The sequence below is a fragment of the Rhinolophus sinicus genome, chromosome 14 (genome assembly GCF_057876585.1).
Source record: "Rhinolophus sinicus isolate RSI-liver-muscle chromosome 14, RSI-T2T, whole genome shotgun sequence".
Taxonomy (NCBI): Eukaryota; Metazoa; Chordata; class Mammalia; order Chiroptera; family Rhinolophidae; genus Rhinolophus; species Rhinolophus sinicus.
In genome coordinates this window covers 18,115,988-18,140,300 of record NC_142514.1, presented here as the reverse complement: position 1 = coordinate 18,140,300, position 24,313 = coordinate 18,115,988, and the positions used below count along the sequence as shown (strand labels likewise).

General features: G+C 53.5%; 1 protein-coding gene across 5 annotated transcripts in view; it reads right to left on the bottom strand.

Annotated features, from left to right (window-relative positions):
• The window catches only part of RPS6KA1 (ribosomal protein S6 kinase A1), a 32,797-nt gene extending 15,602 nt beyond the window's left edge, over nt 1-17,195 (bottom strand). The window contains exons 1-7 of one of the 5 annotated variants that reach the window (XM_088790624.1): nt 17,031-17,195; nt 10,892-10,936; nt 8,873-8,983; nt 2,722-2,838; nt 2,376-2,457; nt 544-624; nt 299-378 (exon numbers count right to left, since the gene is read on the bottom strand). In XM_088790624.1, coding sequence (XP_088646750.1) covers nt 299-378; nt 544-624; nt 2,376-2,457; nt 2,722-2,838; nt 8,873-8,983; nt 10,892-10,936; nt 17,031-17,093 — 579 coding nt within the window. In that variant the 5' untranslated portion in view covers nt 17,094-17,195. Of the gene's footprint in view, nt 1-298; nt 379-543; nt 625-2,375; nt 2,458-2,721; nt 2,839-3,665; nt 3,873-5,480; nt 5,632-8,872; nt 8,984-10,891; nt 10,937-17,030 lie in introns of those variants that run through there. The other 4 variants (XM_088790626.1, XM_088790627.1, XM_088790628.1 and 1 more) reach the window with 4 other exon arrangements.
• Nucleotides 17,196-24,313: the final 7,118 nt, after the last annotated feature.

The following is a 24,313-nucleotide window of genomic DNA, read 5'->3' as shown; positions in this document are numbered from 1 at the left end:
CTCCAGGTCCTCACGGCCCTGCCCAGGGCAGCCCGAGAAGAATGGAGGTGGAGAGGTGACAGCCACGCTTAGCTCCGTCATCACAGTGGCATCTGACCCAGAGCCTGATCCACTCTGACATACGTTGGGGGAAACTCTCAGGGTGTGGGCTCAGCCCCAGGGTGGGGTCCTGGGTCAGGGACTGCTAGGCAGGCCTGGGTGGTCCCATATCCAGGTCACCCTGGACATAGCCTTCACTGAGGCCCTGTGATGGGAGGCTTCACTGTCCCTCCAGCTCCATCCTGGGGTGCCAGCTCACCTCTTTGGAGAGCCGTGTGAAGAGGTCCCCACCACGCAGGAAGTCCAGAATAAGGTAGAGCTTGCCCTCGGTCTGGAAGGCTAGGGAGAGGGGAAAAGGCAATGGTGGAGCCAGCTGGGCACTGCCCTCAGCTCCCTTAGCCTGTCATGTGGAAGGTGGGCAACGTACTGGGAAGGCAACAACCCATAGGCAAGGGCAAAGGCTGGCAGGTAGGGTGGGAACTCAGGTAGGGTCTGTGGTCTCACCATAGTGCAGCTTTACCACAAAAGGGTGGTTTACGTCAGCCAGGATGTCTCTCTCCATCTTGGTCCGAACGCGGTCACGTACTGGCCAGAGGAGAAAGGCGGTCACGAAGAGTCTAGCCACCTGCAGGCCCTGGCTAAGAAGGACTCTCTTTTCCACTTCTTCCTCACATCTCATGGCAGTGGCCAGGGCTGAACCCTTGCTGCCCTGCCCAGCCCTGTAGCCCCATCTCCCACCATGCCCCATCTAGGGCCATTCAATCCAGCCAGTCTGGGCAACCCATTTCTCTGTGTACTCTCAGCCTTTGCCTCCGGGGCTCCCCTGCGATGCTTTCACCAGCCTTTTCTCCATCTGCCATAAAACTCTCCAATTCCAGTCTGGGGGCTGGTGAGAACAGTTACTTGGAGAGCTAGTTAGAAAGGCAGATTCCCTGGGTTTCAAATTCAGATTCATGGGTCTGAGTAGGCAACACCCCCCCGTGCGTGCGCACACACGTTTTTAAAGAATAAAAGTCCCCAGGCAATTTGATATCAGCAGGTTCTTCTTTGACTCAGTTTAGGCCTCACCTCCTCCAGGAAGTCTTCCTTAACCTGCCATGCTAAGTCAGGATGTTCTTTCCTACAGTGCTGTGCTTTCCCCTTCGGAGCACCTTTTACATGCTAGTTTCACGTTTTTGTTTCCCTCACCAGACATGGCAGGGACCATACTGGAGTTAACTATTCCAGTCACTGTTTCCCAACTACACCTTACATTTTCAAACTGCCCTTACACTTTTGCTAAGGCAAACAATTCCTCCTTCCTGGGGAACCCTTCCTCTACCATTTTCAATCTGGAGAACTCCCAACTCATCCTTTAAGACACAGCTCAAATGGTTACTACTTATGTGAGCCGACCCCACTGGGAGGCTGCGCCCACCTTTCCTGGGCTCCCCGTCACAGCGCCAACTGCAACGCACTGCAAGGTCTGCCTTGCCTCTCCAGCCCCACGGGAGCCCTTCAAAGCAGGGACCAAGTCTTTTCATCTTTCGCTTTCCCCCGTGGCTCCCACTGTCCCTGCTGGGGAATGACTCCTACCCCTACCAGGCTGGCATTGGGGCACCAAAGCTACATCACCCCACAGATGCCCCTTCATGGGTCACATGACTCCTAATGTCCCCAAGGCCAACACTTCCAATTCTCCCCACCTCACCCCAGCCTGGTCAGTGGCCACTCTGGTTCCCAGGCTGGTCGGAGTCACTGCCCAGCACAAAGGCTACTCCCAATCACCTTCACGCCCTTTGGAAGTCCTGGAATTCCAGGCCTGGACTCGGGCTCCCTCCGAACCTCTCTGCCATCCATCTCCGTGGACCCGCCTCGACTACCTCTCCTACCCACCCAACCGCCTCCCTGGGCTCCCCGCCTCTTTGCTCACACCCTTCTCTACTCTGAGGTCTCCCTCAGACTCTTGTAACATTGTGAAGCAAGTCTGCTGAGAGGCCTCTGCCCAACCAGCCTGAAACCTGATGTGTGAAGGACTCCAACACAAACACACTGCACCCCCCGCCCCCCACCTCCTTCCAGACTACATAGTGGCACTTGGCTTGGGGGTGGGGGTGGGCGCGGGGTGCAGTGAACCCTGGAAATCTTTTCTTCTGACTGGACCCTGTCTTCATCATAAGGAGGGGTGGTGGGTAGTAAGGGAAGCGGAGAACAGGCCAGTGTCTCCACCTTCAGACCAGGCCCTGCTGGAGACTCAGCCATCTCCTCCATCGGACTTCAGGCCCTGGAGAGCTGGGCTGTCTCCCTCGAGCCTGCGCCGATCCTGGGACCTGCATGAGGAGGTGCCCTCTGCTCACCTTTCAGCGTCGCCTTCTTTAGGACCTTCATGGCGTACAGGTGCCCACTATCAGGCCGGGTGACCTTCCGCACCAGGAAGACCTGAGGAGGCAGCAAGGGAAAAGCAGGGGAGAAGTTGGGGAGGGGGCTGAGCCCATCAGCTCCCACCCTCCAGGTCCCAAGCTGACCTCTAACTTCCCTGAGTCCCACCTTGACCTTTTGCCCTCCCTGGGTACCAAGGTGAACTCCTGTCCTGCTTGAGCCCCATCAACCCTTGCCCTCTGATACTTTGAGCCCCACGGTGAACCCTCACCCCACCTCTGGTATGACCACTGTTTCCCTCCCAACTGTGGGGTCAGGACTTACTTTGCCAAAGGATCCCTGGCCCAGAACCTTGAGCAGCTCGAAATGGGATGGGTCAGCCTTCTCAGAGCCAGCCTTCACATGGTGCGTGATGGAGATCTCCTTGAGGACACCCTCATCCTGATGGAGGAACAGATGGAGGTGGGCACGGTGGGCCCCATCCAGGCCAGCATGGGGCATAGCCCCAATCCAAGTCCACTCACACCAGACCTCAGCAGATGGGGCCCTGCAGGGCCAGCCTCCAGGTTCATCAATACCAAAGGGCCTCAAAGGCCGGGGCGGGGGGCGTCAAACTACCAAGGTGTCTCTGCTCCTATTGCTCCTGATGCTCCGGCCTGGTCCGCCCAAAGGGATGCCCAGGGCATGGCCAGGCTGGCCAAGCTGAGCCAACTGCAGGCTCTGGCTGAGGCCCACAGACCTGCCCAAGGTCCTCCCCTCCCCCTGCTGTAAAGTTTTGGTTTTGCCACAATAGGAAGTAGGGTTTATTCTCACACTGGGGAGGCAGAGCTGGGTTTTTGTTCCTGGACAGGATGGATGACGGGATCCCTTTGGCCAGAAGGACAAAGCTGAGATGCATAGGGACCCAAGAGGCACCTGAGACTCCCCTCAACCCAGTAAGTGCCAGTTTGGGGCAGGTAGGAACTAAGGCCAGACTCCATGCCCCACCCTCTAAAAGTTCTTTCACACAAGTCTACTAAAAACCAATCTTCAGGTCCTAGTTGTCCTAGGACCCCTCGCCCTCTGCCCTCCCTCCAGTCTGCCAGTGCTACTACCCTGGAACCCTGAGTGCCTCCTCACTCCCCCAGGAAGCAAGTCTGGGCAGGGTCCAGTCATCCAGCAGGGCCAGGCCTGGGCTAGGAGAGCCCAAAGACAGCTGAGTCCACACTGGCTGCCCAGGCACCTGCTCCAAGGGCCACAGGCAGGCCAGCTCATCCGGGCACACTCACCGAGTCCCGCCTGGGGCCAGGGCCAGGGGCAGGCAGAGCAGTCTGGTTGATCCTGGGCCGCTGCTTCCTGGGCAGCCAGGGGAGCAGGGCCCAGAGCCGCAGACGGGGCGGCTTGGGATCCTGCTCCATCCGCCCGGCAGGGCCAAGGCACCATGGCAGGAGCAGGCAGCGTCCGGGGCTGCCTCGGAGGTGGCCGGGCCCAAGGCGGATGTGCAGAGTGAGGGCGGGGGCTGGGCCCGGGCCACCAATCACTTAGGGCCTGTGGTTTCCTAGCTCCAAGCCTACACCCTCACCACGTTCCTTTCCTCTCTCTTCCCCCGTCCCCATTGCCTGAAGGCTGCGCTCTGCATCCCCTGTGGGCCTGCAAAGGGAAAGCCCCATGCCAACGCAGCTGCTGAGGAGCAGATAGGCACCCCACAGGCAGAGACAGGCCCCCAACAGATAAAGACAGATGAAGGTGGGCATCCAACAGGCAGAGGAAGGAGTGTACACATGCCCAATAGGCTGAGGTAGGAAGAACACATATCCAACAAGCGGAGACAGATGGGGACAGGTACCCACAAGCAGAGGCAGGAGGGGACTCATACCTGACAGGCAGAGGTGGACAGAAACTCATACCCAACATGCTGAGGCAAACAGGAACACATATCCAACAGGCAAAGACAGATGGGGACATGTACCCGACAGCCAGAGACAGATGGGGACCCAATAGGCAGAGGCAGATGGGGGCTTGCATCCAACAAGTGGAGACAGATGGGGACACATACTCAACAGGCAGAGACATAAGGGGACATGAACCAACAGACACCTAACACGTGACATGTACCCAACAGGTGATGACAGGCACTCAAGTAGAGACAGACACAGGAGCCAGAGGTAGGTGGGCAGCAAACAGAGACCGCCAGTCAGTGAGGCCCAAGCAGACAGACACATAGGCAGGAAAGACACCTGGACACCCAGAAAGTCGGGCCCCGGACTCAAAGGCAAAGCTGGTTTGCCTGGGGGTGAGGAAAGAGGTGAGGGGATATCGCCTGCAAACCCTCAGCACTTGGGAGAACAGTCCAGTATTTGTGGCAGACCCATCTCAGAGGTCTTCCATTTCTTTGGAATGTTCTTCCCAGGCCAGGTCCGAAAGGGGGGCCCTGCACTAAGAGAGTAGGCCAAGCAGGATATCTGAGTGCAATCTGATGGCTCTGACTCTCATCCAAATATCCCAAAAGCAGTTGTGCCCATTTCGGGAACAGGAAATTGAGGTCCAGAGGACAGTGACTCACCCAGGCTCAAAGTGCACTGGAGGCAGAGCCAGCTTGAACCCAAGTCCTTCCCCTGGCTATTACTTGACCTGCGATTGGCAGGCCTCAAGTGCCAGGAAAGGGTGGGTAAGTAAATCAGCCAGAGCCATGTCTAGCCCTTCCAAGCCCGCCCCCTCCCTCAGTACTAGGGTCAGTCCGGGGACTTTTCATTCTAGATATTGACCCTCACAGACACAGACACATCCTCAGGGGACCCTGAACAGCCATAAAAAGCTGCAGCCACTAAAAGCTGCACGCTAATCAGGCTCCTGAGTGTAACCCCAGGGGGGACAGGCAGAAAGCCTGGCTCAGAGAGGGGCTACGGTGGGCCAAGGCCACACAGCAACCCCCGTCCCCAAACCTTGAGGTCTGAGCCTCTACCTGTCTGGCTCTGGCTGAGAATACTCCCTGGGGACAGAGCCAGTCACCCGGAAACCCCAGGGGAAAGAGTCACCCCCAAACCTATTCCTTGCCCAGAGTCATGATGACAGACACCAGTGGAGGCAGGGAACCCTCTGCTCACCTTTCTGGGACAGGAGAGTGGGTCTCTCCCCACCCTGGGGAGATCTGCCGGGCTCTGCATGGTGGGGCTCAAGCCGGTGGCCAGAGGGCCCCGTTAGTCCCTCACTTCTGCTTTTTCAGCCTTCCTGGCCCAGAAGGCAGGGTCCCTGACCCCCTCCTTCTCACTTCCCCCTCTGCAGAGAGGAGGGACAGAAGATGGGACAGGCTTCCCTGCTGAGGAGGGGACATGGTAGACCCCAAGCCCATGACTGCAGGGGTTGGGGCCAGGGATACACCCCTCCTTGTATCCTCTGATCCCAAGAAAGGGGAGACTAGAACACAGAGTCACGTGGTGACGAGGGGTTCGCATAGTGGGCATCCAGCAGCTGCAAACATCCCCTTAAGAGAATGAGGGCAGAAGTCAGCAAGCCCATGGGCTCTGACTGCCCCAGCCCACAGCACAGACTCTCCTTCCCCCCGCAGTGACCTCCCCATGGCTGGGCCCACCCAAAATGGCAGCCCACAGAACAGGCACCACCATACCAGCCCTGCCCTGAAGAGCCTGCCAGTTCAGTGCCCTGGGATGGGCAGAAAGCCTGGCAAGGACCTACAGAGGTCTCAGCGGAGGAGCAGGTAGCCTGGGTCAGGGGTTGACCAGGCCCAGCCCCCTTCTACGTGGCCTCGCCGCGTCATTCACACCAGTACCCCCACAGGAACTGATACGCACACAAATACACACACACAGGCCAATGATCGGAAACGATTTCCACAGACATCCCCTGTGTGGAAACACACGCCCCCACGTACACACGGACTTCCCCTTCCAAGCCTCGCAGGGCCTCTAGTAACAGTGTGACGGTGGTCTGCCAGGCTTGTGAAAGATGCCTCTGTAGACTGAGGCTTCTCATTGCACCCCCGCTGCTTCAGGCAGGGGTGTGGAGATGGGGACAACCCTGGGAGCCCCAAAACTCTCTGGTCCCGTGCCAGTGGGCCCCCTCATGCTTGAGACCCTGAGAATCAAAGGAAGACTCTATGGCTAGCAGAGTACAGGAAGGAAACAGTCTCAGAACTCCCTTCACTGAAGGGTACGTGCAGGGCCTGGGGGGCCTCTGGGTGGCAGGAGGGGAGGACAGGCACCAGACCACATCCCCTGGTCCCTGCCCCATTCCTCCCTAAAGATACTTCCTCTTATGCACTTCCTTCCACAAGGCAGCTGCAAGAGAAGCCTAGAGCCCCCTAACCTGATCCTTGGTCCCTAGGGTCCCCACCCTGGGCCTCCCTCCACTAGCTGCAGTACAAGCCCACCTGCCAATCCCTGGCCCTAACGGACACCAACAGCTTCTTCCCCAGCTGACAGCCTCTGCAGGGCCTCTCAGGCGCTGCCCACTCTGGTGAGACAGATGTCCCCAGACGTATCTCCCAGCATGCCTCTGGGCTGGGGAAGAGGGGTCCACAGTTCCCAGACATCCTTGACGGGGAGCTGGCCTCAGGCACTCCGTCAGGACTGGCGTGGAGTGACAATGAGAATTGTGCCTCCTACCAATTGAGCATTTATTGCACAAGGATGTTCTTTCCTTCAACCTTTGCTGATGTGGATTCTGCCAGGCCCCGTGTCTTAGCTCCAAGGGAGGTACTGTCATCCCATTTCAGAGATGAGGAAACTAGGCTCAGAGAGAAAGTGACTTGCCCAAGTCCACATGGCTAGAAAGGGGGAGAGCTGAGAACAAAATCAGTCTGTTTGCTTCCAAAGCCTACACTTCTAACCATTTCATTATTGCCCTCCCTGCAAGGCTGGCCAGCTGGCCTCCCCTTTGGACATCACTCGTAGCTACTGTTCCCGCGCTCTGTCCCCAGGCCAGGAGCCAGACACCAGGAGGCGCCCGTGTTAAGGCTCACGCCGGTGTTGACCTCAGGTAGATCCAGAAAATAAATACAGGAAAACAAAACACAACTGTCCAGGGAGAGCTGCAGTCAGGTGCTGTGGGGCCCAGGGGCAGTAAGCATCTGCCTGGGGTGAGGTCCAAGAACCTTCCAGAGAGGGGGCAGTACAACTGGACCCTAAAGAGGAACAGGAGTTGGCCAGGCAGAAAGGAGAAAAAAGGCACTTCATGTAGAGAACAGCAGGAACAAGAGGCTGAGGCCAGGAGCGCAGGGTGGGAAGTTAAGCACTGTTCACTCACTAGCTGAGTGTTCCCAGGCAAATTCTTTCTCTGTCTGAGCCTCAGTTTCTTCCTCTTTAAAACAGAGGTTAAAATGAGATGTTCCACTCTCAATAAGGTTATTTCTAGAAGCAAAATGGGCCACAGAGGCAAAGGGGCATTGTAAACAGAACATCCCCCCGGATGAGATGGCAGGTCTTACTGCTGCAGTGTCACCTCTGGGCAGGCAGAAGGATAGCGCCCAGCCACAGGGTCCCAGGTGCTGGGAGGGTAGGCGAGCCCGCCCTGGCCAGTCCAAGGGAAGTTCTCCCCAACACCTGAGGCTCCCAAGGCTCCCTGAAATCCAGTCACATCCTGCCTGTGCTCCAGCCAGGGGAGCAAAAGGGATCCGGGAGGGATCAGGGTTTCATAAACAGGAAGAGAGGAGGGGAGGGGAGAGACACTCGGCTCTCAAAATAGACCTGCAGGCGCTTCAAAGGGGTCCAGCTCCGGAGATTGGGGAGGGAAGCTGGGGTGCCCAGTCCACCCCCAGGAAGGGAGGGAGGGTGAATGGAGCTCCAGTATGCCTGAGGACACCAGGTGCACCTGGGGTGCTGAAAAGATTCAGGGAGCTCTCACTCTAGACTGCTGTCCACACTATGGCTGCTAAACCCCAAATCCCCCTTTCTGCTTGAAATGAATAAACAAGCGTTAAATACCAACATTGTGCCTCAGACCTTATTAGATTAGGTCTTTAATTTACACGCATCCCATGCCCTCCTCCGCCAGGCGTCCCTGAGGGATGGACTCTGTTCTCCTACAGGAAAAGCATCTGAGCCTCAGAGGAGCAAACCACTTGCCCAAGGTTATAAGGCAAACAGGAAAGAGGGGCAGGATCCTGAACTCAGAACGCATGATCCCCCAGTCCTCTTCCCACCGCCTCTCCCGCTGGAAGGCCCACTTCTCTCTCCAGCTGCCCAAATCCTGCTGTCGGGGCGCAGCCAAATTCCAGCTCTATAGGGAAGGTGGCTGGTGCGCCATAGCCCACCCCAAGTCTCCTCCTCTGCCACACGCAACAGTGACCATTCATCTGGTCCACGCTCAGCCCTGAGCTCAGATGCCACTGGCTGGGTTCCCCAGGACAGGCTCACCTCATCACGCCAAGAGAAATGTGGGCACCTGGAAGGTGGTGTATTTCTCTGCCCACTATGGGGCCTGGCACAGAATGGAGGCTCTGTGTGCCCACAGACATACTTGTCCCCATCACAGTACCCACCATATAGCTCTCTTGTCTGCACCCGCTCCCTAAGACTGGGAGCTCCGTGAGGGCAGGGGTGTTGACTTCATTTTCGGGTCCCCCAGTGCCACAGCAAGATGCAGTGAAAGTCTGATGAAGCAAAAGATAAACAAGCCAGCTCATCCCACTGCACAGTGATGAGGTCCCAACCACAGGCTGAGCGCCCCCTGGTGTGCTGAGCCCGGAAGTGGGCACTGGGGATACTGTAAGCTTCTGGGACAACGGAGAAGATGGATGAGCAGGTGCCTAGGAATGATGGAACTTGGGGTCACAGGGACCCAATATTCCTCCTCTTCAGCACTGAGTGTTCCCTGGGTTGGGAGGAGTGTGGGCTCTGTGGTCAAGCTATGTGCCCACCAGCTATATGACCTAGGGCCTCAATGTTCTCATCTATAAAATGGGGATAGTAACAATTTTTACCTCCAGGGGTGTTGTGAGAATGAAACTGAAAGCTCATGGTATGGTGCCAGGTGTGAGTTAAGATCTTTCTCTTCCTTAGTGTGGCATTCGAGGCTCTCCGCACCCCACCCATCTCCAACCTTTGTCTCCTTGACCCAGCTCTTCTGCTGTAGAGCAGGAATCCTAGGCTTGGGATCAAATGTAGGTTACCTGACTGGGTAAGCTCCTGCCCTCTCCCAGCCGGCCTCTCTAGCTCTTGAGGAGAGAAGCTGCACTCACCACCATCTCGCCCAAAGCTGTAAGCTCCTCTACAACCCCCAGAACCTCAGCTCCAAGATGCGGACAGCCAGATTCTTCACTGGGGACCCACAGCCTCTTCATTTTGTTACTAGGCAACTAGTGGCAGCTACTTTGTGGGAGGAGATTCTCCAGACATGGGGCTGAGACAAACCAAGGGGTCCAGTCCACACCATTTGCCTGGCCTCTGGCGGCCCAAGGTTGCCATAGTAACCAAGAGAAGAGGAAGTAGGAGCCCACTTCTCTCACCCAGCCCTACCCCAGGCAGCTCAGCAACCTTATCTTGGGAGGCTGAGTCAAGGCAAACATCGGGACCAGTCCTGGAGTCTATCTCAAAGGTCGTGCTTATGGGTGTGGCCACTAGTAGGAGAGGGAGCTGAGCAAGACTCTGAGGCAGTAACGCTGCATGCCAGGCACTTCCTGCCTCGTCTGTCCTTCACGTCACTCCTGGGAGGTAGGCACTATCATCCCCAATTTACAGATAACTAAATTGAGACTCAGAAGGGAGAAGAGCTTCTGGTCAAGTGGTGAAGGTACAACCAGGACTTGAACCCAGGTGTGCTTTGCGTCCAGAACCCACGCTCTGTCATGCCTCAGCGGCTTCCAAAGCCCCTCCACAGCCAGCAGCAATGTGGCCTGACAGAATTGGTGTGGTCTTTGCCAACACAGAGATGAGAAAGCCTAGGCCCAGGGGCACAAAGGACACACTTAAGGTCACACACACAACTGTCATCCAGCCCCAGCCACTTTTGTCAACGCACCAAACCAGCACCAATGGCTTAGGGGCAAAAGGGAGGAGCCCAGGAGAAGCAGAAGGAGCAGGGGTGAGGAATAGTCTAGCGCTAGGAGGTGGGAACCCTGTGTACACTGGGCCCTGGTGAGACTTAACTGGCTACCAGGTTCCCTCTGGAGCCTCGTACCCAGATGATTCCAGGCCCTCTTCAGGCCCCGCTGACCTGAGCCTCTCCCATCACCCCTTCAGCCCATTCCTTGCAGTGGGCCCAGCCACCACGAGTAAATAAACTGAGGAAGTGTCCTAGCTTAGGTAATGGGTAACCAGAATTCTAGCCTGGATTCTTCTGCTGACCCTGTCTGGGCTGCAGTTCCCTCACGAAACAGGAAGGTTGGAGCAATGCATAGGGCTGCCTCAAGGAGAAGGAAGGCCGAGCAGGGAAAGGGGCAAGAGGCCAGCCAGGGTCCTTCACACCCAGACAGGACGAGGGCAGGCCTCCTTCTTCTATGGCCATGCAAACCATGCCCCCCACACAGTCCTTGGCCCATGGTGCTATCCCTGGTCCTCACCTTCGAGGGCTGAAGTCCAGCTTCTTCCCCTGAGGCCTGTCCATTCTGGAAAAGAGAAGAAGATCAGGGCACATTGTCTGAATGTACCAGCGTGGAAAAGAGCAAACAGGCCCCATGCGGCACCCCTGTCCTCAGCAACTCCCAATAGCCAGGGAGGCCACAGAGGCGGGGACAGGAGTTCTGGGTGGGTCTCCCACCTCCACTTTCACAGTGAGGGCACAGGTATCAAGCAACAGCCCCTCAAAACCCAGGCAGAGCATTTCCCGACACTCCCTCCCTTGGCTCTCTGCCTGGCAAACATCTCATCTTTGAAGACTTAGCTCAAATGTCTCCTCCTCCCAATAAGAAAGAAAGGGCATGTGTGGATCCCAGCTCTGCCAGAGACAAACTGTGTGACTTTGTGCCAACTAATCAATTGCAAGCAGCCTCAGTTTCCTGATCTGTAACATGGCAGTAGTCACAGCCACCTCCCAGAGTTGCTGTAAGGGTGGAAAGAAACAAAATCTGGGAAAGTCCAGAGACAGTGGCTGCCCTGGCCTTGCCCCCTCTAGGACCTTTGCCCTGACGTTATGAGGCAGAATCGCTGCTGGCCCACCATGCCCCTGCTTTCCTTCACTGTATTACTTGCCACACTGCAGGGATTATTTACAGATAGGCCTGCCCTTCCTAATAAATGGGAGTCCTGGGAGGGCAGAGATTAGGGCTCCGTGCAAACAGCTGTTCTCCTCTGAGCTTCTGCCACATGCCAGGCACTGGGCTCAATGCCTCACCCCTGTGGCACCATTAAATCTTCATGACCTAGGAGGCAGGTCCTTGAACCATTTGGCAGTGAAGGAAACTGAGGCTGAGGGGCGTCGTGATGGCACCTAAGGTCACACACTTGGTAAGGGGGAATTCAAATTCTGGTCTCTGACACTCAGGAGGTACTCAAAAAAAATCTGCTGAAGAGCAGCCCACACCCCTGGCAGGGGGACTACCTGCAGAGGAGTGGGCACTGGCGCCCATCTCTGGGCAGTCCTGTTTATTCCAGGCCCCAGACCTCGCCCTCAGGTGAGCATTATTCACCCTGGGTTATATCAAACCCAGCTCATCCCTTTCCTGTGTGATATGAGGTAACATCTGGGCCTTGGGAAGCTGAAAGGAGCTTCTGGCAGAGCAATAGTGTGGGGAGGCAGACAAGAGGCTCCTAACAGCAGAAGACCCAGTCTAGGGCAGGTCAGGACTTTGGAGCCAGGGGCTAGGTCCACAGGGCAGCTGTGGCTTTGCTTGGCAGCAGAAGACACAGCTGTGCTCTGCCCATTACATAATCTCTCTGCCCCTAGACCAGCTGCACCCTGCCACTCCCAGGACATCCTGCCCCGAGCCCTTTTAATGCCCCCAGTCCTCCACAGGGCCAGTGTTCTGCAGGCCCCTCCACGCACACACACGAGTACGTATACACACTGTGATCTCTCTGCAGCCTGAGAAGAAGGGCCGGGTTGATCAGTGCTGGTGGGAGGGGGGCAGGCATGACGCATCTGTAGATTGAGCTCCACTTCAGCCAGTATTCTAGACTCTTGACATAACTCCCACAGATGTTCTCAACAGCCTACACACCAGCCCCCCACCCCAGCCTTCCCTCATTCCAAACCCTCATCCTTCCTAAAACTCAATTGTGATCATTGCACTTGAGCCATCAGCTCCCTTGAGAATTTGCTATATATTGGGCCCCAAAACCTTACACGGCTTCCACTGCCTGCAGAATAGTCTCCGCTTCTTGGCATAGCATTCAAGGCTATCATCTCCAACTGCCCAACACAAGTGATTAAGAATGTGGGTTCTGGAACTTGACCACTTGGGTTCAAATTCTGGCTCCAACCACCTGCCTGACCCTGAGGTTACTTCATTTCTCAGGACTTCAGATTCCTCACCTGTGAAATGGGGATAAAAGTAATGTACCTCATCAGGTAGCTGCAAGAAGCAAACAAAATAGTCTATAAATATATATACCCGGCACATGCTTGGTCCACAAATAATAGCCATTTTTATTGGGCCCTATTCTCAAGCTAAGCGTGAACAGATCAGCTTGTTTCATTCCCAAGCATTTGCATGGTGGCTCCTTATACCAAGAAAACCCTTCCTGCCTTGTCACTTGGGCAAACTCCTGGTCTTCTTCCAAGACTCACTTCAAATGTCATCTCTTCTGTTCATACAACCTCAAGCCCTTTCCTCCCTCTTCTGGGTCGCATGACACTGAGCAAGCCACAGGTTAACTCAGGAAGAAGCCGTGGCCTGTCCGTCACCATCTCCTTGGCACCCAGCTCAGGGTCCAGCATGTAGTGTGTCAAATGAAAGCTCAACCCACAAAGAGAGCAGGGAGGCCAGAGCAGGCTCTATTACTCCCATTTTTCAGACAAAGCTCAGACAGTGAAGGAACTTAACCTGAGGTCCCTCAGCTAGCAGGTGAAAGGCATGGGGCCATGGCCCCAAATCACATGGCTGCAAATCTAAATCCCCAATGAGGGAGGGGAGGAGGTGGTGGGTATACACAGAGGTGTGGGCTTACTGAGCAGTGTCCTAGGTGATTCAAGGGACCTCACAGGCTCTGTTTGGCTGCCTCCAGTCCCAGAGTCTTCTGCCCAGGTGCCATCCTCATGGAACCCCATGCCTGTAAGAGCTGATGCTACGGTCTCTAGAGGGAAATGGGTAGCCCTGGAGAAAAGACTGGGAGTGCAAAAAGGACCACAGGCGAGCTTCCCACCTCAGAGTCAGGATCCTGGGAAGACAGGGTTCATTTGTCCCTCGGACCTGACTGCTGCACAGATGGTAGAAAAAACACAGCTCTGCAGCCACGAAGACATAGCTACTCATCCTAGCTCTTCCAGCCACTTCCTCTGACCTTGGGTCTGTCACATCACTTCTCTGAGCCTTAGTTTCCATATCTGTACCATAAAGGCCAGTCTGTCTTGTTCACAGCTGTACCCTGTTGCTTGGAATAGTACTTGTCACATGATGAGTGCTCAATAAATATTTGCTGAATGAATGAATGAATGAAAGAAGACGATGCTGACCTTGCAGAATACTGAATGAAGGATCTTCTCTAAAAAGTCTGGTACAGGAAGGGCCCTTTGTCCTCTTAGAGGTTGGAAACTCATTCTCCTCCCTCTTTCTGAGAGCACTGCTCATGGGGACAGCTCCCCAGGGCCCCCAGACCACTGCGCCCCCTCTCCAGAGGTCAGAGATGGGTTCCAACAGGCGTCCTTCCTTCCTTCCTACACAAGCATCTGTTTAGGGAAGAGGGGCCCAGGGCAGTGTCTGGAGAAGCTGGGCAGCAGATGGACAAAGACAGCACGTGCTCCGCAGGCAGGAAGCAGCCCCAGGAGCTGTGTTCAGAGCCCAGCATTGGCAGGCCTGTACACTGCTGGAGGCAGGGGGGCCAGGTGCCAGGGCTGGCTGCCACCACCCGTCCTCGGCAAAGGCTGGACACGGGCCCTGCGGGACGAGGAGAATCTGCCAACATCCGGAGCCTTTCTTGGAGTAATTTCCACCTGGGCAAGTTTGATCCCAGCCCTTGTCCATCCTTGAGTCTCCCCGCACTTGGTAGAAGGCAGCAAGGGTTCCAATACTGACCCTGACATTAATCCATAGGCGAGTTTGCTCTGAGTTCCGTTGTCCCATGTAAAAATGGGGTATGTAAGAATCCCTACCTTGAGAAGCTGTTATGAGAATTATTTTATTTAAATAACGTGACAGATGAAGCAGGGTGGGTGGCACATAGTAAAGCTCTGTATATGGTAGGGCTGGGCCTGGGGACAAGGTTACTACAGCTTTCAGCAAGGCCAGGAAGGCAGAATTAATCCTCACCCACACTTCCAATGGGTGTGCTCCACCTGGGCCACACCCTGGGCCAGGCCCTGCCTCCCAGCAGCCCATTTTCAGCAGCGTCATGGGGAGGGCAGGGCAGTCCAGATCCCAGGCCTCTGCCAAATGCCCCCGCCAGCCCCTTGCCTGCCTCCTTCTAGGCTAGGAGCGGGCGGCAGCACCTATACCTGCAGGTCAGGCTACTGTATCACTTACATGTCACCTGGGCTAAGAACAGCAAGGCCCTGTTCTCCAGTGAGAACAGCCCAACCCGGGCCCTGTCTGCCCCAAGGCTCCTGTTACCCAAACAATAATACTCAGTCGCCTGGTACCTCCATGGAGTGGGGGAGGGGGGAATGGGCAGCCATACCCAGGGCTCTGCACCTTCTCAGGCCCAGGAAGCAGAGGCTAGAACCCAGCCCTGGCCACTGGAGAAACAGAGGCTCAGAGAGGCTAAGGACTGACTAAGGGTCACACAGCATTTCTAAGCTCCTGGAGACATCATACCCCCTCCACCCCCAAGCCTAGGAAATAAGCCAGTCGTCTCACAGAGTTCAAGTGCAGTACTGTGTTTCCCCAAAAATAAGACCGGGTCTTATATTAATTTTTGCTCCAAAAGACGCATTAGGGTTTATGTTCAGGGGATGTCATCCTGAAAAATCATGCTAGGGCTTATTTTCTGGTTAGGTCTTATTTTCAGGAAAACACGGTAGCATTCAAAACTGAGTTTTCTATTTAAACCTGGCCCCCTCCCCAGGATTCCCTAAAGGGAAGCAGGAAGTTGTGCCCTGGACTGGGGATCAAGCTCCTGGGTGTCTGCGCTCCCTATCTCCAAGTTAAGTCCTTGGGTTAAGTCCCTCCTGGCCTCTCTCAGTCTACCTTGCTCTAGGGAGGCCAGGGTTGCAGGGGCATGCCAGGGCAAAGGAATCCACCTCAGAGCACCCCCCACCCTAGGCCTTAGTGCCCCAGTCTGGGGCGGGGGGAGTATAGGGGCTGCAGAGGGCAGTGTTCCTCCTCTGGAGGGTGAGTCAGCGAGAGAACCTCCAAGAGTGTACAGGGCCTGTAAAAACCCCATGGCAGGGATCCCAGAGCAATTTACTCCAAATTGCGCCTTCAGGTTGGTTACCTAATCCTGCCTCGCCCACCCTCCAATAGCCAGTGTCAGCCATGACCATCCCTTTAAAGGGGCAGCACACCCTGGATGTTGGAGACCTGGGGTCCTCACTCTGATCTCAACCAGTGACCCTGAGAGACAAGGCCCTTGGTGGTTGCCCCAAGTAAGAGAGGGTAGAGAAGGGGACCTAGGCAGGGGCTAGGGGCCCAAGCCAGGAGGAAGTCACCTTGGCTCCCAGACTCACTGAGGTCTCCACACCCTCCCTGCAGACTACTCACATCCTCTTCGCAAAGGGAGTATCACCTGCCTCCTTCCCAACATGAGACTGAGGGGAAAGTTTCCCAGACCTCCCTAGTTCAGGGTCTTGACCTTGACCCTGGAGGTCAAAGGGCACAGGAAGAGTTGGCTTCCTGCATGCTTAGAGCCTGGCACTACAGAATCCTCATAGGAGGGAGGAGCTGCTTCTGAGAGAGGCTAGGCTGGCACAAGCCAAACTACCCCAGGGCCCAGCCCTTCCTATGAGAGGGGGCACAAGAAGGGAGCAGGCACCAAGGTCCTCCCACTCTCCAGGAATAATCTTCACAAGGTCTAAGGGCTTCCCCCCACTCTCTTCTCCACAGTCTGGGGCAGGGGACACAGATGTCCTCTGGCCCTAGCCTCCAGCAAAAAAAACCAAGTTTCAGCCCCAGACCAGAGGTGTCACCCCACATTCCACAACTGCCAAGAGTCAAGAAGAGCAATCCTTCTAGGGTCAGCAGCACAGAAGCGGGGAGCTCTTGGGGAAGGGCACTGGGAGACGTCAAGGAGAAATGGGGGTCTCATGACCCTCGTCTCTTGTAGAATCCCAGACATCAGATACCCCGGCCCTGACCGTCTGCGCTAATGGAGGAAGCTCCGATAGCGCCCGGAAGGGTCCTAGGTGTGTGGGGTAAGGGAGGGGTCAGACCTCAGCACACGGGATCCCCTCTCCGTACTAAGGGGGTTCTCAGCACTTGGCGGAACTGTCCTTCGCGTACACACACCCGGAGCAGAGGGGGGTGGAGCCGGAGAGGGGGCAAGAGAACGCAGGGCACTCGCGCCTTCTCCGGCGCCCGCTAGACTGCAACGGCGCCGCGAGCCGCCCCGCCCCTGTGGGGACCCGAGCTCGCTGGCCGCCGGCGCCGGTCCCCCGCCCCACTCACTCACCTCCGGGTCCAGCGGCACCAGCTCCATGAGCGGCCAGGGCTCCTTGAGCTGAGCGAGCGGCATCGCGCCGCCGCTGGGCCGCCCGCGCTCCTCCGGCGGCCCGGGCCGCACCGCCTCCCGGGTCCCGGGGTCCCCGGCTCGGCGTCCCCGCGTCCCCGCGCCCCACCCCCCCAGACCCTCGCGCTCCGGCTGGGCCGTCCGCCACCGCCGCCGCCGCGGCACTCGCACTTCGACTCCCTCCGTCACCCGGCGCCGCCGCGCCCATTGGCTACCTGCGTGAGGGGCGGGGCCGCCGAAGCCCCGCCCCAGCCCCCGCGGCGCGGCATTCCCGGCGCGGACCCCGGCCCCCGCCGTGCGGAGAGCGATGGCCCCGCCTCCACCGCGAGCCCCGGGCCCGCGCTCTGGTCCGCCTAGAAGAAGACCTCCTGGCTCCTCCCTCCCAAACCTTGTCCCCCCACCACCCCCACCCCCACCCCCACCCGGCGCCTGGGCCAGTGTTCTCTTCCCCACTTAGTTCGTTCGGAATCGGTCTCTAGATATTCCTTCTCCCTACAGCTGGAGGGAATTCCCCTGTTCGCCCCATCCCCACCTCCACACACACACTCACACCGAAAGTCCCGAGCCTGACGCAGGCAAAGGCTTGAAAAGAGCCTGGGCCCGACTCTGATGAGGCCCCCTCCTCACTAGGCCCTAGGGATACCCCCATACAGGAGTCAAGACTAGGATCCCCTGGGGATCTCAGCGGCCCGGCCCCAGGTAGGTTCCAACACTGTCACCACCATCACAGCACCTTCAGAGTAGTTTCTTAATAAGCTTTTTTTGCTCAATCTGTGCTTGAGGGGGCGCCTTTCAAGGCAAGTCTCCCCAGAATCTCTCCAACTGCAGGCCCAGATCTGGGCTGATTTGGACTCGCCCCCCTCTAAGGAGAGCAGCGCACCAGGCTCCCAGGATGGACCTACACTTGGGCTGCACTTGGAGTAAAAGGCCAAGGAAAGGGATTCTTCCTGGAGAGATCCAGCCTCCGCCTAAATAGATGTTAGGGATCCAGGTGTGGTGACATTTAGTCACAGGTGGGGAGTGGAGCTCGCAGGTTCATGGGTGGGGAAGAATGGCAAGGTATTGACAAAGCTGTTCTAAGGCAGGGGGATGGAAAGGATTGTTTATCAAAAGCCTTCTGTGAACAAGGCTCCACCAACATGTGATTTCCTTGAATGCTCACCACCACCTAGTTGACAAATCATAAACCCGCCTCAGAAAGATGAGGTGACTTACCCAAGTTCATACAGCAGGTCAAGAACAGGTTAGGACTTTGAAAAATCAAAGTGGATGAGAATTTCTCCTAAATCCAGATGCTCCCTTATTTCATGACTTTCCCAGGGTAGCACCTCAGCTGTTGAAGTGAATTAACTTTTCAGTAGAGAAGCCTTTGGAACCCAACAAATCTGGATTTGAATCCTCGCTCTGCCACCTCCTTAACATTGGTGAACTCATTTTATGTTTCTAAAACTCAGTTTCCTTATCTGTAAAAAGGGAATTATAATCCCAACCTTTCAGGTAGATGATGAGGATTAAATTCATTTTAATTCAGTAAATATTTGTGGCTATATACTACATGCCAGGCCCTATTCCTGAGCATGTATGGTAAACCAGGCCTGCTTCTAGATGCGGAGGATATAACAATGAACAAAACAAAGCCCTTGTCCTGATGGAGTTTACACTCAGTGTGATTAAATAATTACAGCTACACTAACAGCGCTTACTATGGACCGCACTGTTCTAAGCACTTTACCTGTATAAACTCACTTAACCCTCACAATAACATTCTGAGGTTGGTGCTGTTCTTATCTCCAGTGTACAGAGGAGGAAAGTGAGGACAGAAATTAAGCAACTCATTCTCTGGGTCCTTCTGAGGTTACACAGCTGGAAAATGGCAGAGCTGAGAGACAACCCAGCAGTCTGGGCCCAGGCTTTATTCTTTCATTCACTAGCTCTCCACCTCCCTGATGAGAAGAGGCAAGGGCTACAGCCAAGGTGGCCTGGACCAGAGTTGGCAGTGTTACTAACAGCAGTATTGGTATCACCTAGTTCAGTTGCCTGGAACTAGTTTGCAATGCCCAAACCCCTGCTGCTCAGGTCTAGTGTTGTAATATTTGGATAGAGACTAAAAAGTTGTTGATCTATTATAAAATTAAAATTTAAGTGGGTATCCTGTATTTTGATTTGCTGACTCTAGTAATCCTACTCAGGGCTCAGGATAGATAGCATACAGGTGCCAGATATCTGGCTGCAAGCCAAATATAAGACTACTGAGCTACTGAGACCCAGAGAATGAGGGCAAAGGATTGGACAAAGGAGATGGGGTAGATGGGTGGGAGTGGCGGAGGTGAAAGGGAAGCAGGAGTGATTTTTGCCTTCAGTCTGCCTTTTTCCTGGGGCTCCGGGCCCTCTTTCTTTTTCTTACAGGAAAAGATTTCCTATCGAGTGTATCATAACTTAAGGACTGAGTAGTGATTGTGCTTTCCTATGAATTTCACTTACTGTGTCCCCTCTCCCAAGGGTATTTGGGTCATGCTGGAAAAGGGGGGCCCAGAGCACATCTGGGCCCTGCCTAGAGAGCTTGCACATCTGCTCAGCAGAGAGCTGTAGAGACCAAACCGTAGTCTGCAATGTGCTAATCCTGCTGCAGCCTCAGCTCACAGTTTTCTCCATTTCTCTCTAGTCTGCAGCCACACTGACTTTCCTTCAGTCCTCCAGCCACAGGGCCTTTGCACATGCTGCTCATTGTACTTGAAACTGTCTTCTGTCTTCCTCAGGCCAGCTTATCTCCACAGTCACATCTTCCAGGACATATTCCCTTATTTTCCTGTTTTACACACATACTCATAGCAATGGATACTTCTCCTTAGCACTTTGCAATGTTGTACCTTTATGTATTTGTGATTTGATTAACATGTATATCTTCAATTAGACAGTAAGCTCTGAGGGGGCAGCAGTCACATCTTCTTGGTTCTTCATTGTCTTCCTGGCATCTGGCACTGCCTGGTACATAGTAGGTGCTCAAAGAAGCTAAGTGATATGTCCAACATCACCTAGCTACAAAATGGTAAATCAAGGACTCAGACCCAGGCAATCTAACCCCATGCTCTGAAATGCTACACTCTCTGAAATATCCATTGCTCAGAGTGGATAAATGCTAGCTATTATTATTAATAATAATAATGGGGTTAGAACAGGCTGTTCTGGGTGGTCACTTGCAGTATTAAGTGAATGACTCATGAATGTGAAAGGGCTTTGTGGACACAAGTGAGATTATTATTCTGTACCCTGTTGAAGAGATCATTCCGGCATGGAACAGAGGGCTCTACTGACAGGGGCTTAGGGCTGGGTTTTGGGTCCCTCTACTGCAGCTTGGGCTTGTGCTTGCTATAATGTTCAAGGGCATGGGTTCTGGATGGGCCCTGCCCCAGGGAGAGGGTCTGTCATTATTCTTTCAGTAGAGGAAGGTCTTGCACAGGTGTCTCCTGGAAGCATGTGGAACAGGAGGGGAATAATCATAATGGTCGTTACCTTTTACAAATGATTAACAAAGTTCCAGAACTTGGCTAAGCATTTAAATAATAATAATCACCATCTATGAGGGCTTATTAAGTGATAACTATGTGGCCTGCCTGGAGCTGAGTGTTTTACAAGCAAGAGCTCATCAAATTCTCCCAACAGAAATTATTGTCCCCATTTTCCAGATGAGAAAACTGAGGCTCCAATAGGGGTGGGATTGCCCATGATCAGACAGTTGGTAAGTATTACAGCTCTGTTGGGAACCCAGTTTTCTCAGACTCAAAAGCCAGTGCTCTTCAACCTAAGTGCCCATCAATAGATAGCTGGAAAAAGAAGAGGTGGCACATATATAGAATGGAATATTACTTGGCCATAGAAAAGAATTTAATCTTACCATTTGTGACAAAATGGATGGACCTAGAGTGGATTATGCTAAGTAAAATAAGTCTGACTGAGAAAGACAAATACCATATGATTTCACTTATATGTGGAATCTAAAGGACAAAACAAACAAACAAAACAGAAGCAGACTCATAGACCCAGAGAACAAACTGATGGTTGCCAGATGGTAGAGGGGTTGGGGGGCTGGGTGAAAAGGTGAAGGGATTAAGAAGTACAAATTGGTACTTACAAAATAGTTATAAGAAGGTAAAATAGGGCCGGCCCAGTGGCTCAGGCGGTTAGAGCTCCATGCTCCTAACTCCGAAGGCTGCCGGTTCGATTCCCACATGGGCCAGTGGGCTCTCAACCACAAGGTTGCCAGTTCAACTCCTCAAGTCCCGCAAGGGATGGTGGGCTGCGCCCCCTGCAACTAGCAACCGGCAACTGGACCTGGAGCTGAGCTGCACCCTCCACAACTAAGACTGAAAGAACAACAACTTGAAGCTGAACAGCACTCTCCACAACTGAGATTGAAAGGACAACCACTTGACTTGGAAAAAAGGCCTGGAAGTACACACTGTTCCCCAATAAAGTCCTGTTCCCCTTCCCCAATAAACTCTTAAAAAAAATAAAATAAAATAAAATACATACGCAAAAAAGATTAAAAAAAAAGAATGTAAAATATAACATAGGGAATATAGTCAATAATATTATAATAACTATATATGGTGTCAGGAGGGTACTAAACTTATTGGGGGGATCACTTTGTAAATTATATAAATGTCTAACCACTATGCTGTACACCTGAAACTAATATAAAATAATATTCACTGTCAACAGCAATTGGAAAAAAAAACAAAAAAGCCAGCACTCTTAATCACTTCACTACCCTGTGAGCCCAGAAGACGCTGCGGGGGTACTCAGTGTGCAGTGAGTAGTGGTGAATAGGTGAGGCGGTGGGGTCTCTTGTCTACTTCATCCATGTCTGAGGGATGGGGGTGACAGCACCCCTCTGCTTGAAATCTTCCTGTGGCTCCCCCATCATACTGCAAATAGAATCCAATGACTTTGCCAGCTTGTGTAACTGCCTCTGCCTCCTCTCCTCCCACTCACTCATTGCCCTGGGTCACCAGGCATCCTTGCTGCTCACTGACATGCCAGGTACGCTCCCACCTCAAGCTTTGCTCCTGCTCTGCCCTCTACCTGGAACGTTCTTTCTCCAATTCTCCTGAGAGCTCACTCCCTCACTTCATTCACACTGCTGCTCAAATGTCACTTCTTGAGAGAGGACCGGCCCTATCTAAAATAGCTCTCCACCAAAGGTATTACCTGTTATCTTCTTTTCATGGCATCCCTCTCTACCAGCAATCGCATTGTATATTTACCTGTTTATTGTTTCTTGCACTAGAACAAAGCTCCATGAAGCAATACTTGTCTATTTTGTTTATCGCTGTATTCCTGGATACGTGTACATCTAATATATTGCAGGCCCACAAAATATTCTTGTGAATGGAGCCACACTAACCTGGGCTCTAATCCCAAATCTGCTACTTCTAGCTGTGTGACTCTGAACATTTTAGTTAACCCTTCTGAATCTCAGTTTCCACATCCGTAAACTAGGGATGATTGTGAGTGTAGTAATTTCTCAGTATCTGCTAGGGATTGGTCCCAGGACCCCTGCAGATACCAATATCCACAGATACTCAAGTCCCTTATATAAAATAGGGTAGTGTTTGAATATAATTTACACACATCTTCCCATGTACTTTAAATCACTTCTAGATTAGTATAGTACCTAACACAATGTAAATTGTTGTGATACTGTCTTGTTTAGGGAATAATAACAAGAACAAAATGTCTATACACGTTCAGTACACACACAACCATCAGTAGGCCTAACTACATAGCACACATCAGCAACAATGTAACATTTTCCCCCAAAAGTATTTTCAATCCACAGCTGGTTGAATCCACTGATTCAGAACCCGTTGACATAGAGGACTGACTGTATTAAGTGAGATTAGACAATCAAATACCTGTGCAGTGCCTGGCATATGATAGGTGCTTAATAGGAATGGTAGGTAACAATCATAGATTCTCTCCTTTTCCTTCAAATTCCCCCTGCAAAGGATGTGGAGGGCAGGAGACTTGGGCTTAGGGAATTCACTGGGAGGGTTCTCCATTGGTGTGAGATAAAGATGTGAGATTTCAGCTTGAAGGAACTCCCATGACTGCGGTCATGAGGCTGGTAAAGAATGAGGCCAAAGATGGAGTAGTGAGGAGGAACAGGAGTGTACAGGTGACAGTCCCAGGGCTGCCGGAGAACTGGCCGGTGGGCTCCTCCACTGACCTGGGGCCTGGGGGTGAGGCAGAAGCTTGTTGCTACCAGTTAGAGAGAATGAGAGGTGGCTGTAGAGGTGGATACAGTAGCAGCAAGAAAAGGGAACGGAATTGCAGGTAGAGGAACAGAAGAGGAACTAGTTGGTCATCAACAGATACTTATTGGGCACCAGCTATGTGCCAGGCACTGTTCTGGGCACGGGGAATACAGCAGAGGAGTGGACAGACAGGGTCCCTATCCTCTAGGATAGTGGTGGGCAAACTATGGCCCATGGGCTAAATCTGGCCTACTGTTTTTGTATGCCTGTGAGCTAAGAATGGTTTTTACATCTTTAGATGATTGAAAAATATCAAAAGAAGAGTATTTCACGATGTGAAAATTATATGAAATTCAAATTTCAGTATCCATAAATAAAGTTTTATTGGAACACAGCCACACTCAGTTTACGTATGGTCTAGGGCTGCTTTCACACTACAACAGCAGAGTTGAGTAGTTGCAACAGAGAGCATATGGCCTGGGAAGCCAAAAATGTTTACTAGCTAGCTCTTTAGAAAAAAGTTTGTCAACCCCTGCTCTAGGAATTTACAATCTCTTTAGGGAGACAGTTAAACAAACAGGTAAGTGAATTTCAGGGTGCTTCTGAGGACAAGAGTCAGATGGCATCAGCATTTCCTTACACCCTGTTCCTGCCTCAGCCACCTTCCCCTGGAAGGGAAGTGCTCCATCCAGCTGAGCTACAGTACAGCAGCGGAGGAGCCCATGGCCACTGTGATCAGCCCCCTGTCTCCGAACCAAGAGGACCTAGCCTTTCCCTGGCTTTATATTTATTTATTTTTTTGGGGGGGGGAAGGGGTACAGGACTTTATTGGGGAACAGTGTGTACTTCCAGGACTTTTTTTTTTTTTTTCCAAGTTAAGTTGGTGTCTTTTCAATCTTAGTTGTGGAGGATGCTGTTCAGCTTCAAGTTATTGTCCTTTCAGTCTTAGTTGTGGAGGGCGCAGCTCAA